Here is a 19,923-nt window from a genome sequence, read left to right as displayed (position 1 = left end):
GTTGTATGAAATTATTTCTTGTGTGTTATAGATGTACAATAATATTGAAGTGTTGACTATTATCTATCTAGCTTCACGTTATTCTTCACTAATCACTCTTATGTGTACTACTCAAAAAGCTTTATATCAACTTAAAAAATAAATAAAAATTACCTTGAAGTAAGTAAAGCAAAATTTATGTTTACGTAATGATATATTTTATTATACCAAAGTTTCGTTTTAAAAATCTGCTAATATAATATTAAATTTAAAACCTATTTTTTTCAAATATATTCTTTAAATTCATAAGCTATTTTTATACCTTTGTACTTATTTTTTTTACCTTAAAAATTACAACCTTTTAATTAATTCACCGAATTAATGTTGATGAAAAAACCAAAAACTTATCTTTCTCTTAAGTAATGACGTCACGTTCTCATATGATTGGTCAATATACGGTCTGTCTCTCTTTTCTAGAAGGTTCCATCACAGGTCGGCTATTAGAATCTTTGAGACAACTTATTTTAGTTTAGTATTCGCTGTTCCGTGGAAACGTTAAAACTTGAAAATAATACCTGTCTGAAGCAGAGCGTGTATTTTTAAGGTAAGTTTTAAATATTATTATTTAGTTATTAGTTTTTATTTTATGTTGCATCTACTTGTTTCATGCTGATTATTTCATGTAAATTGACTTTCTTTACCTGTCGTTTTATAACTGTAATTTCCGTATTGGTTACTCAGCACATTGTATTTTTATGGTAGTTAGGTCTGCTAAAAGTTTGATTGTGAACAGTAGTTTGAATTATAAATATTATATACAGTAAACCAATTTTTTACGACTAGATACTTATAACTAAAGTCTTACTGATTGATATTGGCTTTATTATTTGTAGTTATACAGTGCTATAGAATTTCAAATATATTTGTTACAGTGATGTGCCTGTTCTATTATTAGTATATTATATGTTGACTGCAGGTAATGAAAATATTGCGTATTTACTAAATTCGATTTTGTTGCATTCTGCGATCGAATGCTGAGTTTTGACTTTTTTTACGTACAGACCTGTAAAGTATATTTGAATTTAACAATTACAATGGTAATATGCATTGTTTCTGTTATTGCTGTTCTATAATGTTTTAGTTAAGAATTGAAAGTTTCCAAAATGTGTTTTATTTCAATTATATTAAATCAAAACACAAATAAATACTAAAATTACTTAGTATTTTAACTACTTTTGATAGAAAAAAAATTATTGGAAGCTTGGGTAAAACAAGACGAAAAAGTTTTGTTCGTAAAGTGTAACTGGTGTAAAAATGCCAAGCCTGGTTAGTCTGGGCATTAGCCTGTTATTTCTCGATTAATTTTATAATTAATTGTGTAAACTCATTAGTTGGTGTATATATCTATTTTATAAATGATGTGTGCAACATATTTATTACCAATTTTAAGGGTGCAAAATTATTGATTTTTCAAGTTTTTATCTGTTCTATTGGTAGGTTGTTTTCAATCCAAGAAATAGTAACATTTTTGTGTCTCACTTTTGATTTGTATTTATTTATTACATTTTATTTGTGTTTGGTTTATAATTACTTGATTAAACTACACAAATTAGTTATTATTGACACTGAGGTAATTATTTTATTGAAGAGCATGCAAAGGAAGCTCCTATCTTAACTATATCGATTTGTGACATAATTAACATTTTCCAATTTTAGTATTTTACAATAGTAATATATATATGTGTGTGTTATTTTATTCAGCCAAAGTACAGAATAAATATATATATTTATATATGAAATAGACATAATGATGTATTGCAAAACATTTTGATATACTGGTATGAATGCTAATCAAAATACTAGAAACAAGATGCCTTTTTTGCTTTGGAATTAAAAATCTGTATTTGATTAATTCTGTTGTTTTTTATAAGATGTTAGGAATGTTGCTTTTTTATATATATTGCTTTTTTATGACCGTTTAAGTGGTAATATGACTGAATCAAAAATTATAATTTGTTTAAATTAGATTTTTCATAAATTTCTAAACAACTTTTTAAAGTTAGATTTATATTAAAAACTGGACAAAGCATGTACGTTCAAATTGTTATTTTCTATACATTATTTAGTTATTTTCTAACTCATTTATATTCTAAGATAATTAGTTCCTTCCTTCTGCTATGAGCTATTTTTAACTCTTATACAGTTTCTTCACTCTTTTAAGTCTGACATCACTTCAGACACTGGATATTAAGGCAGAAATGCAAAAAAAATTTAAGAAGGAAAACTCTATCCCTCATAAATCAATTTGTTATAACTACACTCTAAAATCGTGCAATGAATATTGGTATTTTTCTTTTTAAAATATATGTACACAATTACATTTGTGAACAAAAGTCATGCTTACAAGGATAGACTTCAGAAATTTTTATTTGCCAAATATAGATTTAGCTATATTGTATTATTCACTGTAAATACATTGAATCAAGCAGATTGATGATATAAAAAAAGCGCATTGTAAACCTTAATGAGGCCTGGACAATGGCCATGGATTGCCACACATGGAAGAGTCTTGTTAATGAAATCAGACAAGCAAAATCATCGGCAACCACAGCAGCATACAGACTTAGGGGTTGATCAAATACAAACATCAGCTAGGGAAAAAAAGAAAGAAATACATTAAAGGATTTTTAGCGGATTTCCAAAGAATTGATCTAGTAATATTGAAGATTTTCAAGGCATAAAATTTTATTCTAGACCTATATATGTAAAAAGAAACCCCAATTTAAGTGAGTGATATTTTCATACTCCTTGTACCATAAAATGTAAAGAAAATTCATTTTCACCTCTTAATTATTAATAAGCCATATAGGCCTCCTCCAAGCTGATTTGGAAATTGTGTCGTCTACTTAAATGTTGCTAAGTTAACGATTTCATTTAGATTCTCTGAAACATCTGTAAACACCAAGATGCCATCACTATTATAAAGTGCTCACAATAAAGAGTGGTTACTGTAATTTTTATTTCAAGAAAATTAATCGTTTTGTGTTATATTAATTAAATGTTTAAAAAAATAACTTTATTCTTTCTTACTAATTTTGTCAATCTCAAATGTTATACTTCAAATATTTCAGAAAAACATTACTAATAATTAGCAGTTCAAGATGTAGCTGCAATAATTTAATATTCAAAATTGTTTTTATTTATTTCATTATGCTTATTGATTTGTTTTACTTATTAGGAAATCTGTGAGTATGAAGAATCAAATGTTCATTTTAGCTTTAGTTGTCCTTGAATCCACCCACTTTTATGATGAGCTATTACATTTTTATTGTACAATTATGTCTTCATTGTGTGGGCACTGGAATTCAGCCATAAACATCTTAAAACCCATTTAAATTTTATAAGTGAATTTGTTTGAAAGTATAAATTGATTCTTTATTCTATCTGTCAGATGGTTAAGATTTATTTTGCATCTTATTGATTTTTGTTTTTGTCCTTTTTGGGAGGATATGGTTGATTAAATAGAATTTATCCAATCTTAAATGTTGAATATGAGGAGGATAATATCTAATTTTCTTTAAACGAATATTCTTGAAGATGTTTTACTTAATATCAAAGTACTTAATAAAGTAATTCAGTTCATTGCCAAGATTTTGTGCTTGTTATTTAATATGAACATTTTTAGTTATACTTTACAGATGTTTTAAATATACCAAATTTTTGATCTCCATTTTTTAATTTTCATTACAATCTTTGAAATGGTATTGACAATAAAAGGGCAACATTATCCAAACAGATTTATTCCACCCTCTTGTTTCTGTAAATATTTTCAAAATCTGTTTTCTAAACCATTGTAATTTTGTTAGGTAGCAATTGTACTTAACCTAAACTTTCAGTGGGGTTTGACATGGTTAGGTACTTGGCAGGTAGACCACCGGATTGGTCTAGTGGTGAACGCGTCTTCCCAAATCAGCTGATTTGGAAGTCGAGAGTTCCAGCGTTCAAGTCCTAGTAAAGCCAGGTATTTTTACACGGATTTGAATACTAGATCGTGGATACCGGTGTTCTTTGGTGGTTGGGTTTCAATTAACCACACATCTCAGGTATGGTCGAACTGAGAATGTACAAGACTACACTTCATTCACACTCATACATATCATCCTCATTCATCCTCTGAAGTATTATCTAAACGGTAGTTACTGGAGGCTAAACAGGAAAAAGAAAAAGAAAAAAGGTACTTGGTAGGTAACCCACCGGGTTGGTCTAGTGGTGAACGCGTCTTCCCAAATCAGCTGATTTGGAAGTCGAGAGTTCCAGTGTTAAAGTCCTAGTAAAGCCAGCTATTTTTACACGGACTTGAATACTAGATCGTGGATACCGGTGTTCTTTGGTGGTTGGGTTTCAATTAACCACACATCTCAGGTATGGTCGAACTGAGAATGTACAAGACTACACTTCATTCACACTCATACATATCATCCTCATTCATCCTCTGAAGTATTATCTAAACGGTAGTTACTGGAGGCTAAACAGGAAAAAGAAAAAGAAAAAAGGTACTTGGTAGGTAACCCACCGGGTTGGTCTAGTGGTGAACGCGTCTTCCCAAATCAGCTGATTTGGAAGTCGAGAGTTCCAGTGTTAAAGTCCTAGTAAAGCCAGCTATTTTTACACGGACTTGAATACTAGATCGTGGATACCGGTGTTCTTTGGTGGTTGGGTTTCAATTAACCACACATCTCGGGTATGGTCAAACTGAGAATGTACAAGACTACACTTCATTCACACTCATACATATCATCCTCTGAAGTATTATCTAAACGGTAGTTACCAGAGGCTAAACAGAAAAAAAGAAAGGTACTTGGCCGGTAACCCATGGATTGGTGTAGCAGTGAATGCGTCTTCCCAAATCAGCTGATTTAGAAGTCGAGAGTTCCAGCATTCAAGTCCTAGTTAAGTCTGTTATTTTCACACAGATTTGAATACTAGATCGTGGATATTTGTGTTCTTTGGTGGTTGGGTTTCAATTAACCACACATCTCAGGAATGATTGAACTGAGACTGTACAAGACTTATACTTCATTTACATTCATACATATCATCCTCATTCATCCTCTGAAGTAATACCTGAACAGTAATTCCCGGAGGCTAAACAGGAAAAAAAAATAAAGGTACCTGGCAGCTATTGTGGTGATGTTCATCAATCCAATTTAGTCCTGTGAAGTCTTTAATTGTTGATTCATAATTTAAGGTTAATTGTGGATGTTCATATAATTTGTGAACAAATTTTCAGTGGTAAAATTATGAGAAAACCTGCTTTTGTTTGGTCAATTTAAAGCATTCATTGTCAAAAGGGAATGGAAAAATTGACATTTTATTATTGACATAATGTTTCAAGTAAATGTAGTTCTAAATTTAACAGAATTGTTTCTGGAGAGTGTAATTAGTGTGATTACATTAAAAGCTTGGTTCTGTAAAACAACTTAATTTGCAAAGGTGTTTTTTTTTTTTTAATAAAACTGCTCCTGATTTTATTGATGATTTATTAAAAAATAATTCATAAACTAATTTGGTGAAGAAGGAACATCTTTCGGAATACGTGATACCTTAATGCTATACATACATCATGTTTTCGCTACTCGTAATTAAAACCAGTGACAAATACTATAATTAATCTAAAGCCTAATAGTTTGATATTTGTCAGGTGTTAAAAAGTATTTAAATGCTTCCCATACTTTGTTCATAATAGATAATTATCACTTTCTAACCTCAAGGTTTGAGCCATCTAATGTAAGCGGCTAGGAAGATGAAAATTAAAATGAGAAAATGGTATAAAAATTGTATCTAAAAAGAAATGTACTTATTATCTTTGTAAAAAAAAAAAATTGGACTGCAGTTGCAGGTGGCCATGAGGGCATGGTCCTCTAGTTTCTTTTATTTAATTTTACGGCTTGCCACTAAGTGAATTTGTATACTATTATGCTAAGGGTAACAATTATAGTATTTTTTTCCTAATATCTTTTCATCTCATGAAATATGCATAATAAATTTTATATCAGGTTTTTTCTTTGTAATCTTTGTTACTAAACAAAATTAAATTTTATAATCTACGAGTATTTTTCAGCTATTTTACTTTGATATCTGCTAAGTAAGTAAACATGGTCAAAGAAACTACATATTATGATATATTGGGTGTTAAACCAAATTGTACAACAGAGGAGTTGAAGAAGGCTTACAGAAAATTGGCATTAAAGTATCACCCAGACAAAAATCCAAATGAAGGAGAAAGAGTAAGTACATAGTTTGATTTATTTAGCTAATTACTGTCTTTTTTTTTTGTTTAGAAAATAAAATTTATAATCAAAAGTTAAATTTCAAGGATATGTCTGTGTCCGTCTGCCTATTAAATGAAGTTTACTTTATCAAAATATATTTATATTGTTATATTAATCAATCTAGCTTAAGACAAATGTAAATGTTGCTCCTTTTAAGTACTAGATTAAACTGCTGTTATTTTCCTGGTTATAGCAATATATGCTTCTGTAGCAGCTGTCATTAAAAAGAAAAAAAATGGGTCTTTTTTTCAAGTTTTGTGCCTCGAGATTTTTAAAATTTTAACAAAAAATATAGATGTAAATAAATTGTAAATCTCAAAAAAAAAAGAATTATTTCAATGCTCCCAAATTAAAAAAAAATGATTTTAGACAGAAACATGTTTGTCCATATGTACTTATTATGTATGTTGGCCTGTATTTGATCTTTATAACCATGGACTTTGTTGACTGATATTCTGAATGTATTAAATTTTTTCAAAAAATGATTTTAGTCAGAAACATGTTTGTCCATATGTACTTATTATGTATGTTGACCTGTATTTGATCTTATAACCATGGACTTTGTTGACTGATATTCTGAATGTATTACATTTTTTCAAAAATTGGAAAAAGGGTTGCATGGTTCCCACAGGCAGAAAATATCACAAACAAATTTTTAGAAAAAATCGCGAAAAATTGCAAACTTTTTCAGAGATTTGCATTTTTGTTACCGAATTAAATCTAATAATGTTTGCTATTAATAAAGTATTTTTAAGTAATGCCAACAGCCATTAACGTCCTGTTCTTACTTATATTTCCTAATTTTTTTTTTTTAAAGGAGTAGTTCAAATTGCAGTTAATTTTTTTGGTGGTGAATTTTAACAAAAAATTACAATTGAAAATTTAAATATAAATTCCTGAAAAACAGGAAATTTCTAGGAATTTCTCTCAAACAATCATTAATTTTATTTTATTGTTTGTTAGGTGTAATTAATTGCTTTTAAATGGCATCTAAAAAGACTCAGTTTAGTGACCAGTGGTTAGATATAAACTTACTCCCAGAATTCAGTTAGTTGAAAAGAGGTAGAGAGGTATATATCATGTTTTTTGTGATGTGTATAGAAAACATTTTGGACTGAGCAATATGGGCTGAAAGAAAGTTACTTTGCACACTAAAGGAATGCAACATGACGAAATAAAATTAAAGAATTCTCAGCCTTCACTGAAAACATTTTTATCTTCCAGTGATACTTCAACGCAGCAGACTAAAACTCTGATCAACAGTTGTGAAAACAGTGTTTGTGATAAATCTGTGTGTTCTTTGCTTGGTTCTTCTGGTCAATGTAATAGCATTTCAGCAGCAAATGACACTTGACTTCATTTACGCAAAATGACAACGCTGTTATTTGTTGTTATGAAGACTGTGTTTCTAAAGCAGAGATTGTGTGGGCTCTCAGTGTTTTACAAAATAAATTATCCTTGAGTTCATGTAAAGATATAATTGGTGCAACTTTTTAAATTGTTTCCTGATAGTTGTATAGTGTCAATATTGTAAAATCAGCTGTATCCTTGTGATGCCTTGTTTTTGATGAAGCATTAAATAAAATTGTACAGAGCAGGTCAGTGGACACATTTGACTTTTTGATGCATATGCAAAGTAAAGTACAAACAAGGTATTATAACTGTATATTTTTGGGAAAGTCCACTATCCAACATCTTCACGATGGTTTTGTAGAAGCTATTTCCTCTTTAGATAAAAACAAACTATTACAAATATCTATGGATGGACCAAATATGAATTTAGGCTTTTTAAAAATGTTTAGTGATCAGCTGATAGAGGAGTGCCGTGAAAGAAAGAAGAAAAGTGTTTCCTGAATATTTGTATTAATGGTTAACATGTTGTAAATGGAGCCGAGAAAACAAGGGATTGAATTTGCCAAATGAAATATTCATACCTTTTTAAGAGATCATTACTTGTTAATTAACGATAGCCCAGCACGGTGTGTTGGGCTATTTACCTCAGCACAGGAAATAATAAATTTCAAGACTTGATTGTTAGTGTGAAATGCTTAGAGTAAGCCTTGCTGATTTTGGATGATGTAAAGAAGTTCATTGATATCAAAGAAACGTCAGTCTAAGTCATAGCCCATTGTAAAGTCAAATTTCTAAAAAAAAAAAAATGAAATTTGTTTGTATTTTGCAGATTATACAGCAGTAGCATAACATTAATGAGAGTCAGGAAATTTTTACTAAATTGGTCAGTAAAAGTCAGAAAAAAGGAATCCTAAAATTCAATGGGAACCCTGGATGGGTGTTTTTGGCCAAAATAAATTTCAAATTTGGGGCACTCAGCAAAAAAAATTTCTTAGAGAAGTTCTTTTTATCAGATAGCCTATTACCAAAAAAATGTTATTCTATATTCAGCCCCTTCCTAAAAAATTACTTATGTATATATATCTTTTTTTTACCTATATCTTGCTTTGGAAAAGAATGGAAGTTTTTGCATCTATATTTTCTACATCAATAGGCCTTCAAAATACCATAACAATTTTTTGCCCGTCTCACTCCAGTGGTCTATGGTAACAAAAGATATTTTAATATAAGAAAAAATTGTTATATTTATTTTTAATTTAAAGTATCTCACAAGATACCCATATTTATTTTAAATGTAAGTCCATCTCACAACATACCTATTGCTTATAAAATTTGTAAAATAAATATTTTTACATAAAAATGTGAAAAAATCATAATCTTGGTTATTTTCAATAAAAAGGGATTTTTTTATCATAAGGTCTAGCTTTAAATGATTGAATTGATAAAAATTGATTCCATAGCTTGACCAATGTAGTCAGAAAAGTTGTGAAAATTCATTCCCAGCTTTTTTCATTGTGGATTTCTCATAAGAAGTTAATTTAAACCTTACTGATAATAAAAAAAAAATTAAAAAAAAAAGGATTTACAATCAATATTATTGTTATGAGTCGCTTTATATACATGTTTATAAAATATTATACTTCTTTTCCAGTTCAAACTAATTTCACAAGCTTATGAAGTTCTTTCAAATCCTGATAAAAGGGCAATTTATGATAGAGGTGGTGAACAAGCCCTGAAAGAAGGAACAGGTGGTGCAGGATTTGCTTCTAATCCAATGGATATTTTTGATATGTTCTTTGGGCCAATTATGGGAGAAGGAAGAGGTAGACCAAGGGAAAGGAGAGGTAAAGATGTTCTTCATCAGTTGTATGTTTCCTTAGAGGATCTATACAAGGGTGCTGTTAGAAAACTGGCTCTTGAGAAGAATGTTATCTGTGAAAAATGTGAAGGTATATTTATTAAATCTCTTTTGAATTTTGTTTTTAGTTGGAGCAATATTAAAATATGATGTTAATACATTCATTTTGTTGTAGTTTTAAATCTTTATTTATGCTAATATGAATTATGAAATTAGTTTCAAAGTATGTAATTCTATAAAATTATGGATTTACCTCCAATTTTTATGAAATTTGGAATATGCCACAGTTAGGATGTAAGTTATTCATTACAATTGAAATTATTTGTATGAAACATCTTTCGCCCTAGTTATGATCACAAGTTATACAGTACACTACCAAAAATTTCATAGTTCAACATTTTACAAGTGGTAATACACATTTTTAGATAATAATTTCAGCAAAATTGGGTTAAGAATGAAATTAGATTCACTTAAGATTGTTAGGTTAAATTTAATATGCGAGCTTTAGTAAATGTGCAGTATACATTATGTATGTAGTAAATAAATATTTAATCAAGTTATCAGGTATAGACACACTTCTTTAAGAGTATTTTAAAACTACTCGATTCTGATTTGTATGATATATCCAGGACCCTCTTTTTTAATTCCGATACAAACTTAAAGCCTGAAAGACTAAATGTTTCAAAAACATTGGGGTACTGCATTGATCACAGTTAGAAACGCTCAGAAATATTGTGACATAAAAAAACTGGTAGTAGTGAAACATAGTTCAAACAAGCTGAACAAAATCTGAACTAGAAATGCTAAAATTTAATACTAGTATGTAAATAAAAAAAAAGTTAATCTAATAAAACAAACTGTTTGATGATTCAGAAGTTCACCTTAAAAATAAAATTAAGCATGCCAAATTAAGACATAAACAATATTATTTATTCTGTAGATGAAAAATTAAACAAAATTTTGTAAACTCAACTGCTAAAGAGTAATTATTCAACACATTTTAGTTTATAGTTACTGTAATTATTATATTGTTTTTTTAGAATAGTATGTACATAATTTTATTTTCATTACCTGTAAAGTAATCTTACCTTTGGTGGTAAAAGGGTATACTTACAAAGACTTTAAATTGAATTGGAATACAATCTTTTATTTTCTAATTTTGTTCGTTAAATAGAATAAATGAATAAGGAAAGTTTGTAGTTGATGCTTTTAAAATATTTTCATTTCATTTATTAAAGTGATTTGTGATGTTTTAGCTCATAAAATGAGTTATTATGCGAGTCAAATCTTTTCTTATGATCACTTTCTTTAAATTACTGATAACAATTTACTTAATTACGAAGATCTTGATAACATTGACCAAATGGATAATTTTAATGGATTTTGTGCAACAGCAGGTTGTGTAATTTTTCACCAAATGGCTAGTGATTTAAAATGTGATTTTTATCTTTTAGATATAAGCTAATTGCAATTTCTGTTCAAATAGGACGTGGAGGCAGAAAGGGTGCTGTCGATACATGCACAACATGCCGTGGAACTGGAATGCAAATTCAGATTAACCAGTTGGGTCCATCAATGATACAACAGGTTCAGTGTAGGTGTAGCGACTGTGAAGGTCAAGGAGAACGTATTAACGCCAAAGATAGATGCAAGCAATGCAATGGGAAAAAGGTATACATCTTTATATATAACAGTTAGTTTGGATCTGAACCATTAAAGCATTTGTATATATATTACTTTTTTCTTCATCAAAAAATGTATATGAGGATTATCAAAAAATATGTGGAATTTTTTAATTTCCTGGACTTTATAAGACCAATTGTTATAATGTTTTTCTTTTCTTTTTTTTGTTATACACTTTTCCTTAACGTATACTTACATTAGTAGCCATATTGGATGCTTAGTTTATTGTTGGCTGTTTAAAAGGTTACACATTGTTATAGTTGTTGATTTTTAATCTGTAGAAAAATGGAACAAACAATTGGCATTAAATTTTGCTTGAAAAGTGGATAAAGTGCACCAGAATGTTGGAAATATTGATTGTAGCTTTTGGCAGTTCTTCTATGAATAAAACACGTGTTTACATATGGTACAACAAACATTTGGAGGGCTGTAAAAACATTGAAGATAAAAGTGCCCTGGACATCCCAGCACCTCGAACAACCTAAAACAGAATTGAGAAAGTGAAGAAAATAGTTATGGACAGCCATTTCACAACAGTGTACTCAATGTTGATCATACATTGTTCTTCCAGACAATTGCAGTAAATTAGATTTTAATTATTCCAAAATACTGTTAGCATCACGTCACACCAGCTGCTGTATAGATTGTAAATTTTTCATGCCAGATGAACTCTACTTCCATTCCATTTAGATTCGCACTCAAAACAATGAATCCCAAGATTCATCACACATTATTAGGCGATCTAAAAAAACATCACTTAAGTTATGCATTCTGCCAAATACTATTTTTTAAAGTTCAATACAAATATGAATTCAGGTTCTATGTGATTTGAATCAACTGTCTTTGAACCCACCTTGAACACATTTGTGGCAATTCATCTTATGGATAATTGAATGGACACTGCCAATACTCGCATTACAAATTTCAGTAATTCAGAAATTTTATGTCTATCCTTGCGGTTAAGATCATTAATCTGAGTAAGTTATTTACGGGTCATTTTACATTGCACACCTATCTATTTGGCTCTTTTCAGCTCTGCTGAGGAGAGCCAAATAGATGGGCATGGGTTAGCTTTGTGTATCCAATCCTCAGCCAAGTTAGGATGACTGTCTTTTCTGTGTCTCGAAGACGTTCTCCTGGATGCCATGTAAGAGTCATGTTCTCATGGATATCGTGGGAGGACTCAGCAGTCAGAAATTATTTCATTGAGTTTGTAGTTTGATATGGACTGTCTTCATGAAATTGCTCTTTCATGTTAATTCTAATTGGATTGCAATTTGTTGCGGCTCTGTTGGCAGCCTCATCCCGTGTGCTCATTCCCGAGGATGCTGCAATGTACTGGGACCTACATGAATACCAAGACAAAGCTGTCTGTATATGTGTATAACTGTTGTGCTTCTTAGGCATCTTTTTAAATTGGTCCTAGCAGAATGGTAATGTGGGTCCTGTTTACGTATCCTCCAGATGGTAAATATTCAATCTCCAGAGATGCACACACCTGCGTTCAGATGTGAAGGGTTTAATCAACCAGAAGAAATACATTAAAAGGCTTGTGGTTGGTTCCTCGGTGATAATGGGATGAAGAATTTAATTTAGTGGTTTTGCTTACTTGAGATCCCTTACTGAATACTGTGTGCGCAGTGAAAAGTCTAGCGGTGGTGTTCCAATATTTGTTACCCATTTGTTATTCATGTTTCAGTTTCTTATCCCGTGTAAGTAGCTAATGACCATTCGTTGATGCGATAAACAAACAATGGGGAAAAAAATCATTAATGTAATTTTCTAAAGCATCGGGTCAACATTTCCACCAGTCTCCACATCCATGAGAGAATTTTGGTCAGTTTTACAACCTCTAAAAATAAAGATCTTATTACTGTATGTTCTTCCAAGGTACATGTTTTTTATAGAGCAGATATTTTAAATTAGTTTATTTTAATAATAATAATAGATTTTTTTTTTTGAATAGGTGACATTTTTCTCTGTTGTAGGTGCCAACTGAACATCAGACAGTTCAGTTTATTCTATTGAATAGTTTTTTCACTGTTGCCATTTGTCTTTAGGTATTGAATAACTCTTAATTTATTACAAATACTCAATAAAAAAATTCTCTATATCCTAAGGATAGGATTTATAGAATTTACATTAATAGGATTTAGTGCATTCACATAATTGGAGAGTCAAGATAATAGTACCATGATTCATTTTGCTATTATTATAAATCAATTGTCATATTACTTCTGATGACTTGTCTGTAGCAAAAAGAAATTTTTAATTTATTGGATTATTTTATTATTGCATTTACTCATTTAATACAGTTTGCATTTTTTTAAATATTTCATTACTACTTAGAAATAATGTTTTTATAATTGCAGAAAAAAAATGCTTTTTAATAGAATAAAAAAAAAGAAGATAATTTGTCCTTGTTAGTAACTAACAAGATATTGTAGCCTAAGACACCTTCATAATATTGGTATACAATAATGTTTAAATATATTACTTTTATAAACATATGTATAATTGTTGTTTATAACATATAAACATATATAACATATATATGTTTTAAACATATATGTATAATGAGGGCTATAATTTTCTCTAGTTATAGTTACTACTGACAGTAAATTTTTACTGTTACTATTGACAGTAAATTTTTTTAAAAATATTATATTAATATTCCATTTAATTATAAATCTGATTTTTAATAAGTTGTGTTCATAATTTTCAAATGGTTTTTTTAATGTTTCCTCTTCTATAGCCCAAGAAATGTTTGTGACTTTTATTTTTTAATACTGTCAATTTAAATTAATGCAGTTTCATTTTAAACCATAGGTTGTTCGAGACAGGAAAATTCTTGAAGTTCACGTCGATCCTGGTATGGTAGATGGTCAGAAGATAGTTTTTAATGGGGAAGGTGATCAGGAACCTGGTTCAAAACCTGGTGATGTAATTATTGTTCTTGATGAAAAGGATCATCCTAGGTTTAAGTAAGTTAATGTTTTTATTTCTTGTCAGATAATCCCATCTGATAAATTAATTTTCCCCCCTCCTATGCAGAATTCATTGATTAATCTGCAATTGCAGTAGGCTGTTAACATAAGTGAAGCATACTTTTATGAAATAAACTTTAAATCTGAGTAATGCAAAAACAAAATTATTAATGCTGTTAGCTTTTATTATTTTGATGGTAATCACACTCCTAGCTTAAGTATTTACACTCAAGTTACAGTGTTGAGAGATGTGACAAAGTTGATTTAGTTCTTATGTATTTGACTAACAGTGAATTAAATGAATCTGTTTATAAGAAAAGACAAATTTTAGGTACAATTAGTTTTGGTAGGAGAAATAGCTGTCACAGTTTGTAGTGTTTTTAAACAGTTGAACTTGTACCACAAACTTTTAATTGATTGTGTTAAAAATAAATTGTTCTTTGAATAAAAAAAGAGAATTTAGTATTTTAGTTCAAAATTGTTTTCTGATATTAGTGAAGAGATAAAAATTCCGGGACTTTCCATAATATCAGAAAAATATATTTTAATAAAATAATGTAAACTGTTACAGAAAGAAGAACAGGATTCTTGTTTCTTTCAGTCTATTGCAAGCATAAAGTTTGTTGCCCTTAATAACTCAGAACTATTATCCTTGTTGATTCTTTAATCCTTCTCTTTAGTCTCATTGTAATAGCAGAGTTTTTAAAATGAGATAAAATGAGTCTAAAAAGTATTGAGCCTTTGGAGGCCAAAATTGAGAATATATTTATTGTTACTGGAAAATAACACTATCAGATCACATGTGCACAGTTGAATGCTGTAGAACGTCTGGTTTCTGGTCAAAAATTAACATGTGTTTTTCACAGGCCTCTAAAACTAACTTAACACCATTCAAAAAGTTTTGCTGAGACTGAAACAATGATATTCTGACAGTGTCAAGTTTAGGCTATATGGTGGATGCATTAAAATTTCAGTCAAATTCTTTCTGACTGGTTTTAATTTTTTTTTATACATATTCAAGGTTTTGTATACTCGTCCTTATAGATACATCATTTTGTTAGATGTATATGGTCTGGCGTCAACATCATATACAACATCTTTCTGCTGACCAGTTCAGGCGGTTCTTTTAAATTGCTAAGTGCAGTAACCGTAATCGCTAATTGTCAACAGGGTACAAGTTTTAAGTCTTATTGTTCTGCCTGGCAGGAGCAGCTGGTGATGCACAATGCCCTTTCAATCCCACTAAACACACAGTATAACTTACTCGGGTGTCAAGATTTTCCAGGAAGAAATCTAGGTGTAAGTGCAGGAAGTGTACTTTTAATGACATATTATAACCCAAATTTTTGAGTAACATTTTTGAATGCTTGCTAAGCTGCTTTCTCCAGTGGATCCAATAGTTTCTCAAACTTTTCATCATGCATACAGATCATACTTGTGGACCCACAAATATTCCTTCTTTAATTTTTTCTTCATTCATTTTAGGAAAACGTCTGTTTTAAGTACATGAAACCAGGAGTATTGCCCATAGCCTTGACAAAATTCTTCATTAATCCTAGTTGGATATGTAACTGAGATAGGTACACATTTTTAGGATTACACAATGGATTGTTTCACATTTTTCTATTCAGGAATGAGTGATTCATGTTTAGGCCGATCTTTTCTAATGTTCAGTCCCTGCTATATCCCATTCACAAAAAAAAGTACTTTTTGTAACTAAGCTCCAGATTAAGAGTAAGTGTGATTACCTTCAAATTATCACAATTATTCCATTCATATTCTGCACATTGAAGCTTTTCCAATATAAATTTAAAGTTTTCATATGTTTCTTTTATACTACCGAAGTGAGCCGCGGGGGAAATTTATTGCCATTATCCAGAAGCAATTAAACTAACTTTAGAGGAATCAATGAACAAGCGCAATTCTGTTGGGTTAAGTTCATTACAAAGAGTCTCCATAAGAGAAGAAATGTCTTATTACAAAACACTAAGCAATTTTCTTCAGAAAAATAGTCTTTAAATTCAGAATGATGATTACGATAAGTACATATCTTTGTATTCTTTTGAAGAAGATTCCATCCTTTTAGCTGGGAAAATTAATTTTTTCCAGCCATTTTAGGCTGTTTTTTGGATAACTTTAAATTTCGTATGAGATCATTAAAGATTTTCTTATGTCAGTAAATGAGGCTCAGATGAACTGCTTTGTTCAAAAGTTGTGTCACCAGAATCTGCTTCTTTTTCTTCCTTACTTTCATCAGACTCTGAGCTCTCTTCGTCTAATGTCACATTTTCTGGAGGCTTTGGTATGGGCAATTCTTTGCAATGTGGAACTGGTCTCATTGTAGATTGTCAGTTAGGGTACACCACTGTATGTTTTGATTTTGACATAATCTCTTTAATGTTTGTTAAGCAGAAATAACAGTTGGATGGGTGAACTTTGGGTTCCTTCCAAATCATAGGGATGGCATGTGGCGTGTGTCATTTTTGTATGCAGTGAGAACCGTAGGACACTATAAACAACAGATATGTGGAGCCCAGGCCCTTGTTTGGTCTTGACCTTACACCCAAATAAAGTTTATAACACTTTTTACTTCTGGAGTAAGGTTTCACCTTTGCCACTTGAGCTTCACTTCACCACATACACAACAAAAATTGTTAGGATGATTTAAACAAACTCTACACATTTTGTAACTAACGACTAATTAAAAGAAAGTTGTAAATATGTAATACTCAATAATTCAGACACACAAAGCACTCACAATGACATGTTTACTGGTTCACTACTACCTCACAACTCGGCATCGTTCTGTTGAATGTGTGCTATACTAGATCACGTTTGTACACGTCTACACATGTCAACCTGCGCATCAGTAGCAATATTACTCTTTTGAGTTAGCTCATTTGGTTACTTCATATTTACAATGCACTAGGAGATTTTACTTGACAATGGACAAAAAATATTTGAAAAAATTAAAATAAAAAACTGTGGGTGATAGATAAATTCTTAATACATATTTGAAAACTGTATAAAAAACTGCATTAAGTATACCTATTGGTACTTGTGAGACAAAAATGATGTTGATGAGTGATAAGTGTGTAAATATTTATATAAACAAGGGATTTATAAAACTACACAATGACTTCTTTAGTGGTCACAGTGTACTTACTGTGCAATATACAAAGAAGCTGTTGCTGTTGTATGTTAGGTTTTGCTTTATGCATTTGTACCAATTGCATTTCATTAAAATTCCCAATATCCACATAATTCAAAAAAGTTAGTTTTGTTTTATTTAACTTTACATATTAAGTGGTAAAATTTCATCTTTTTAAAGAGCATTTAGTGTTTTCTCTGTGTATACGTATGTATCATTTCTAAATGACATGTAGAGATCTATCTTTTTATATATTCCTTTATGTAGTTCAACCTTCTCATTATCTATGTTTACTGCTTTTTAATTTTCAGAGTGAAGTGCAATTGTGCACAATACAACATAGAGTTTATTGTTATGATAATCTTCATTATAGATTTATAAATTTTACATAAGAATCATGTAGTTTAATATTCATTGGTTTTGGTTTTTTTTTACATAACTCATTAATTAGTAGTTAGTATATTTTATATTAATTCCTAATTTATATATATTGTTATGACATTATGATTAACTATAGTTTGTTGAGTAGAAAGGTCAAACTAAAAAATAATTCCAGTTGTTATATACGTTGTTAATTTTTTCCCTATATAATACAATAATGGCTAAATACACCTTATCTGTTAATTAAACGCATCACATTGTCATCTAGATTGTATAATAATTAGTATTCTGGTTACTAATAATTATTAATCACTTTGTTACACAGTATTTTTACTTTTACAGACGATCAGGACATGATTTAATTTTAAGAATGAACATTGAATTGGTTGAAGCATTGTGTGGTTTCCAGAAAGTAATTCATACATTAGATGAAAGGGATCTCCTTGTCACAATATTTCCTGGTACGTATTAATTTCTATTTATTTAAAAATATGATGTTCTACGATCTGTACTTTGATATGACACCCCAATTATGATTCAATCAAGTTATTGACCTTTGTCAAAAACGTTATCGTATTCTTTAGAGAAACAGAATTTTCTGTTGAAATACATAACAAAGGGCACACTGTTATATCTTAATATTTTAATTCTTTGTATGGTTTGATAATTATGTTTTTCAAGTTAATTTGAACTTGGGAAACGAAAAATTTCTTCAGGAAACACCTCAGGATAGTAAGATCAATATAATTTTAATTTTTAACCAACAAGTGGTTCTTATTAACTATGTTTGCCTTTCCCATTCACTAAGATGATTGTACCTTGGTTTTGTCATCAAAGCTATAAACCCATATATCATCTATCATTATTATGTTTCACAGAAAGTTGTTCTACACTGGCCTCTTGAGCAGTTTTTGATTTACATTAATACAGTTCTTTTTCTGATCATTATCAGCAAGCACAGTACTCATGTTTTGCAAAATAGCTTATGTTATGTTTTTTCTCTTAAATGTCATGTGATGTGGTTCTGGTTTCCATCTACGTTCTTAGCAAGACAATTAAATATCTACTTGATGATGAATTTCTATGAACCTGCTGTTGTATGTATTACCTATTAATATGGAAAATTGTCTGAGTCTGGGATCTACATCACCATTTTTTTTTTTTGCACTTCTCATTGTAGCTTGGTGACTGAAGAATTACAATCTGTAACATTTTTATAGAGTTTAACAAAAATATATACATAATTATTAAACATGTTATTAAAATTTTTGATTTTCACAAAATGATTATGATTCTAAAACTTTTCTTTTTTAAAGCTTCATATAGTGTTGTACATGGTAGTCACTATGGACATCTTATGAATCGTAGCATCACTTGTGTTCTGTGGGACTGCCAACTAACTGTACACTACATCCTTGTGGACTGTGTGTTGTGCAGCATTTATCAGAAATTTAAATTAGGGGCTAACATCTGAAATATTTTAGAGAACAATATGACGATGTTATCGAATGTTTTACTATTCCTTTTCCCATCACAATTACCCGTGGTTGATTAGCGCTCTGCGAAAATATGTTGGTATCTGATTGCCTCCCTTCATAGTCTTATGCAACCCTCTTGTGAAAAAAATTGCAGTATATTAAAGAGATTTAATAGATTCTGACAAAAAAAAACCATTATGATTGGATATTTTTTATGCCTGTAACAAAAAAAAATTGTAACAGTAAAAAAATTACGATAATTTAATTGTATAATTTTTTTGCACATTTCTACCGCGTTTTCTATTAGCAAAATTTTTTTTTTGCTTTGTGTTTATGAAACATAGTTTGCTGATTTTAAAAATAATACTTTCAAGCAAATCGGTTGAAAATTGGGCAAAATATGATGAATAACCCGTGTCATAAATCACAGATCAGTAACATATGTTAGTATAAGTGAAAGTAGATTCAGAAAACTACGTTTTATAAAATTCTCCACCACTCAAAAGGCTATTCAGATTGACAAAAAACCATTTTTACTGTATACTGTTCATTATGAATTGAGATGTGTTACATGTTTACCGATATCATTTGTCTGATCACTAATTCTTTTTTTTTTTTTTGTGGCGTATATCATAATTTATTATGTGTTTCAATACATCGATATGTTGCTAGTAAAATAAGCTATTTTTGTAAAAAATAAATAAATCCATAATCCTCATAG

The 19,923-nt window shown here is 29.9% G+C and overlaps 1 protein-coding gene across 1 annotated transcript in view; it reads left to right on the top strand.

Moving 5' to 3' along the window:
* The first annotated feature begins 424 nt into the window (after positions 1-424).
* The window catches only part of Droj2 (DnaJ heat shock protein family (Hsp40) member A4-like), a 29,377-nt gene continuing 9,878 nt past the window's right edge, over positions 425-19,923 (top strand). The window contains exons 1-6 of the mRNA XM_075375549.1: positions 425-583; positions 6,101-6,266; positions 9,316-9,613; positions 11,009-11,193; positions 14,035-14,189; positions 18,067-18,185. Of these exons, the coding sequence (XP_075231664.1) occupies positions 6,135-6,266; positions 9,316-9,613; positions 11,009-11,193; positions 14,035-14,189; positions 18,067-18,185 (889 nt within the window). The 5' untranslated portion in view covers positions 425-583; positions 6,101-6,134. The remainder of the gene's footprint in view (positions 584-6,100; positions 6,267-9,315; positions 9,614-11,008; positions 11,194-14,034; positions 14,190-18,066; positions 18,186-19,923) is intronic.

The sequence above is a fragment of the Lycorma delicatula genome, chromosome 9 (assembly GCF_047948215.1).
Source record: "Lycorma delicatula isolate Av1 chromosome 9, ASM4794821v1, whole genome shotgun sequence".
In the NCBI taxonomy this organism is placed as follows: Eukaryota; Metazoa; Arthropoda; class Insecta; order Hemiptera; family Fulgoridae; genus Lycorma; species Lycorma delicatula.
The sequence above is the reverse complement of the archived record's forward strand: the minus strand, read 5'-3'. Positions and strand labels throughout refer to the sequence as shown.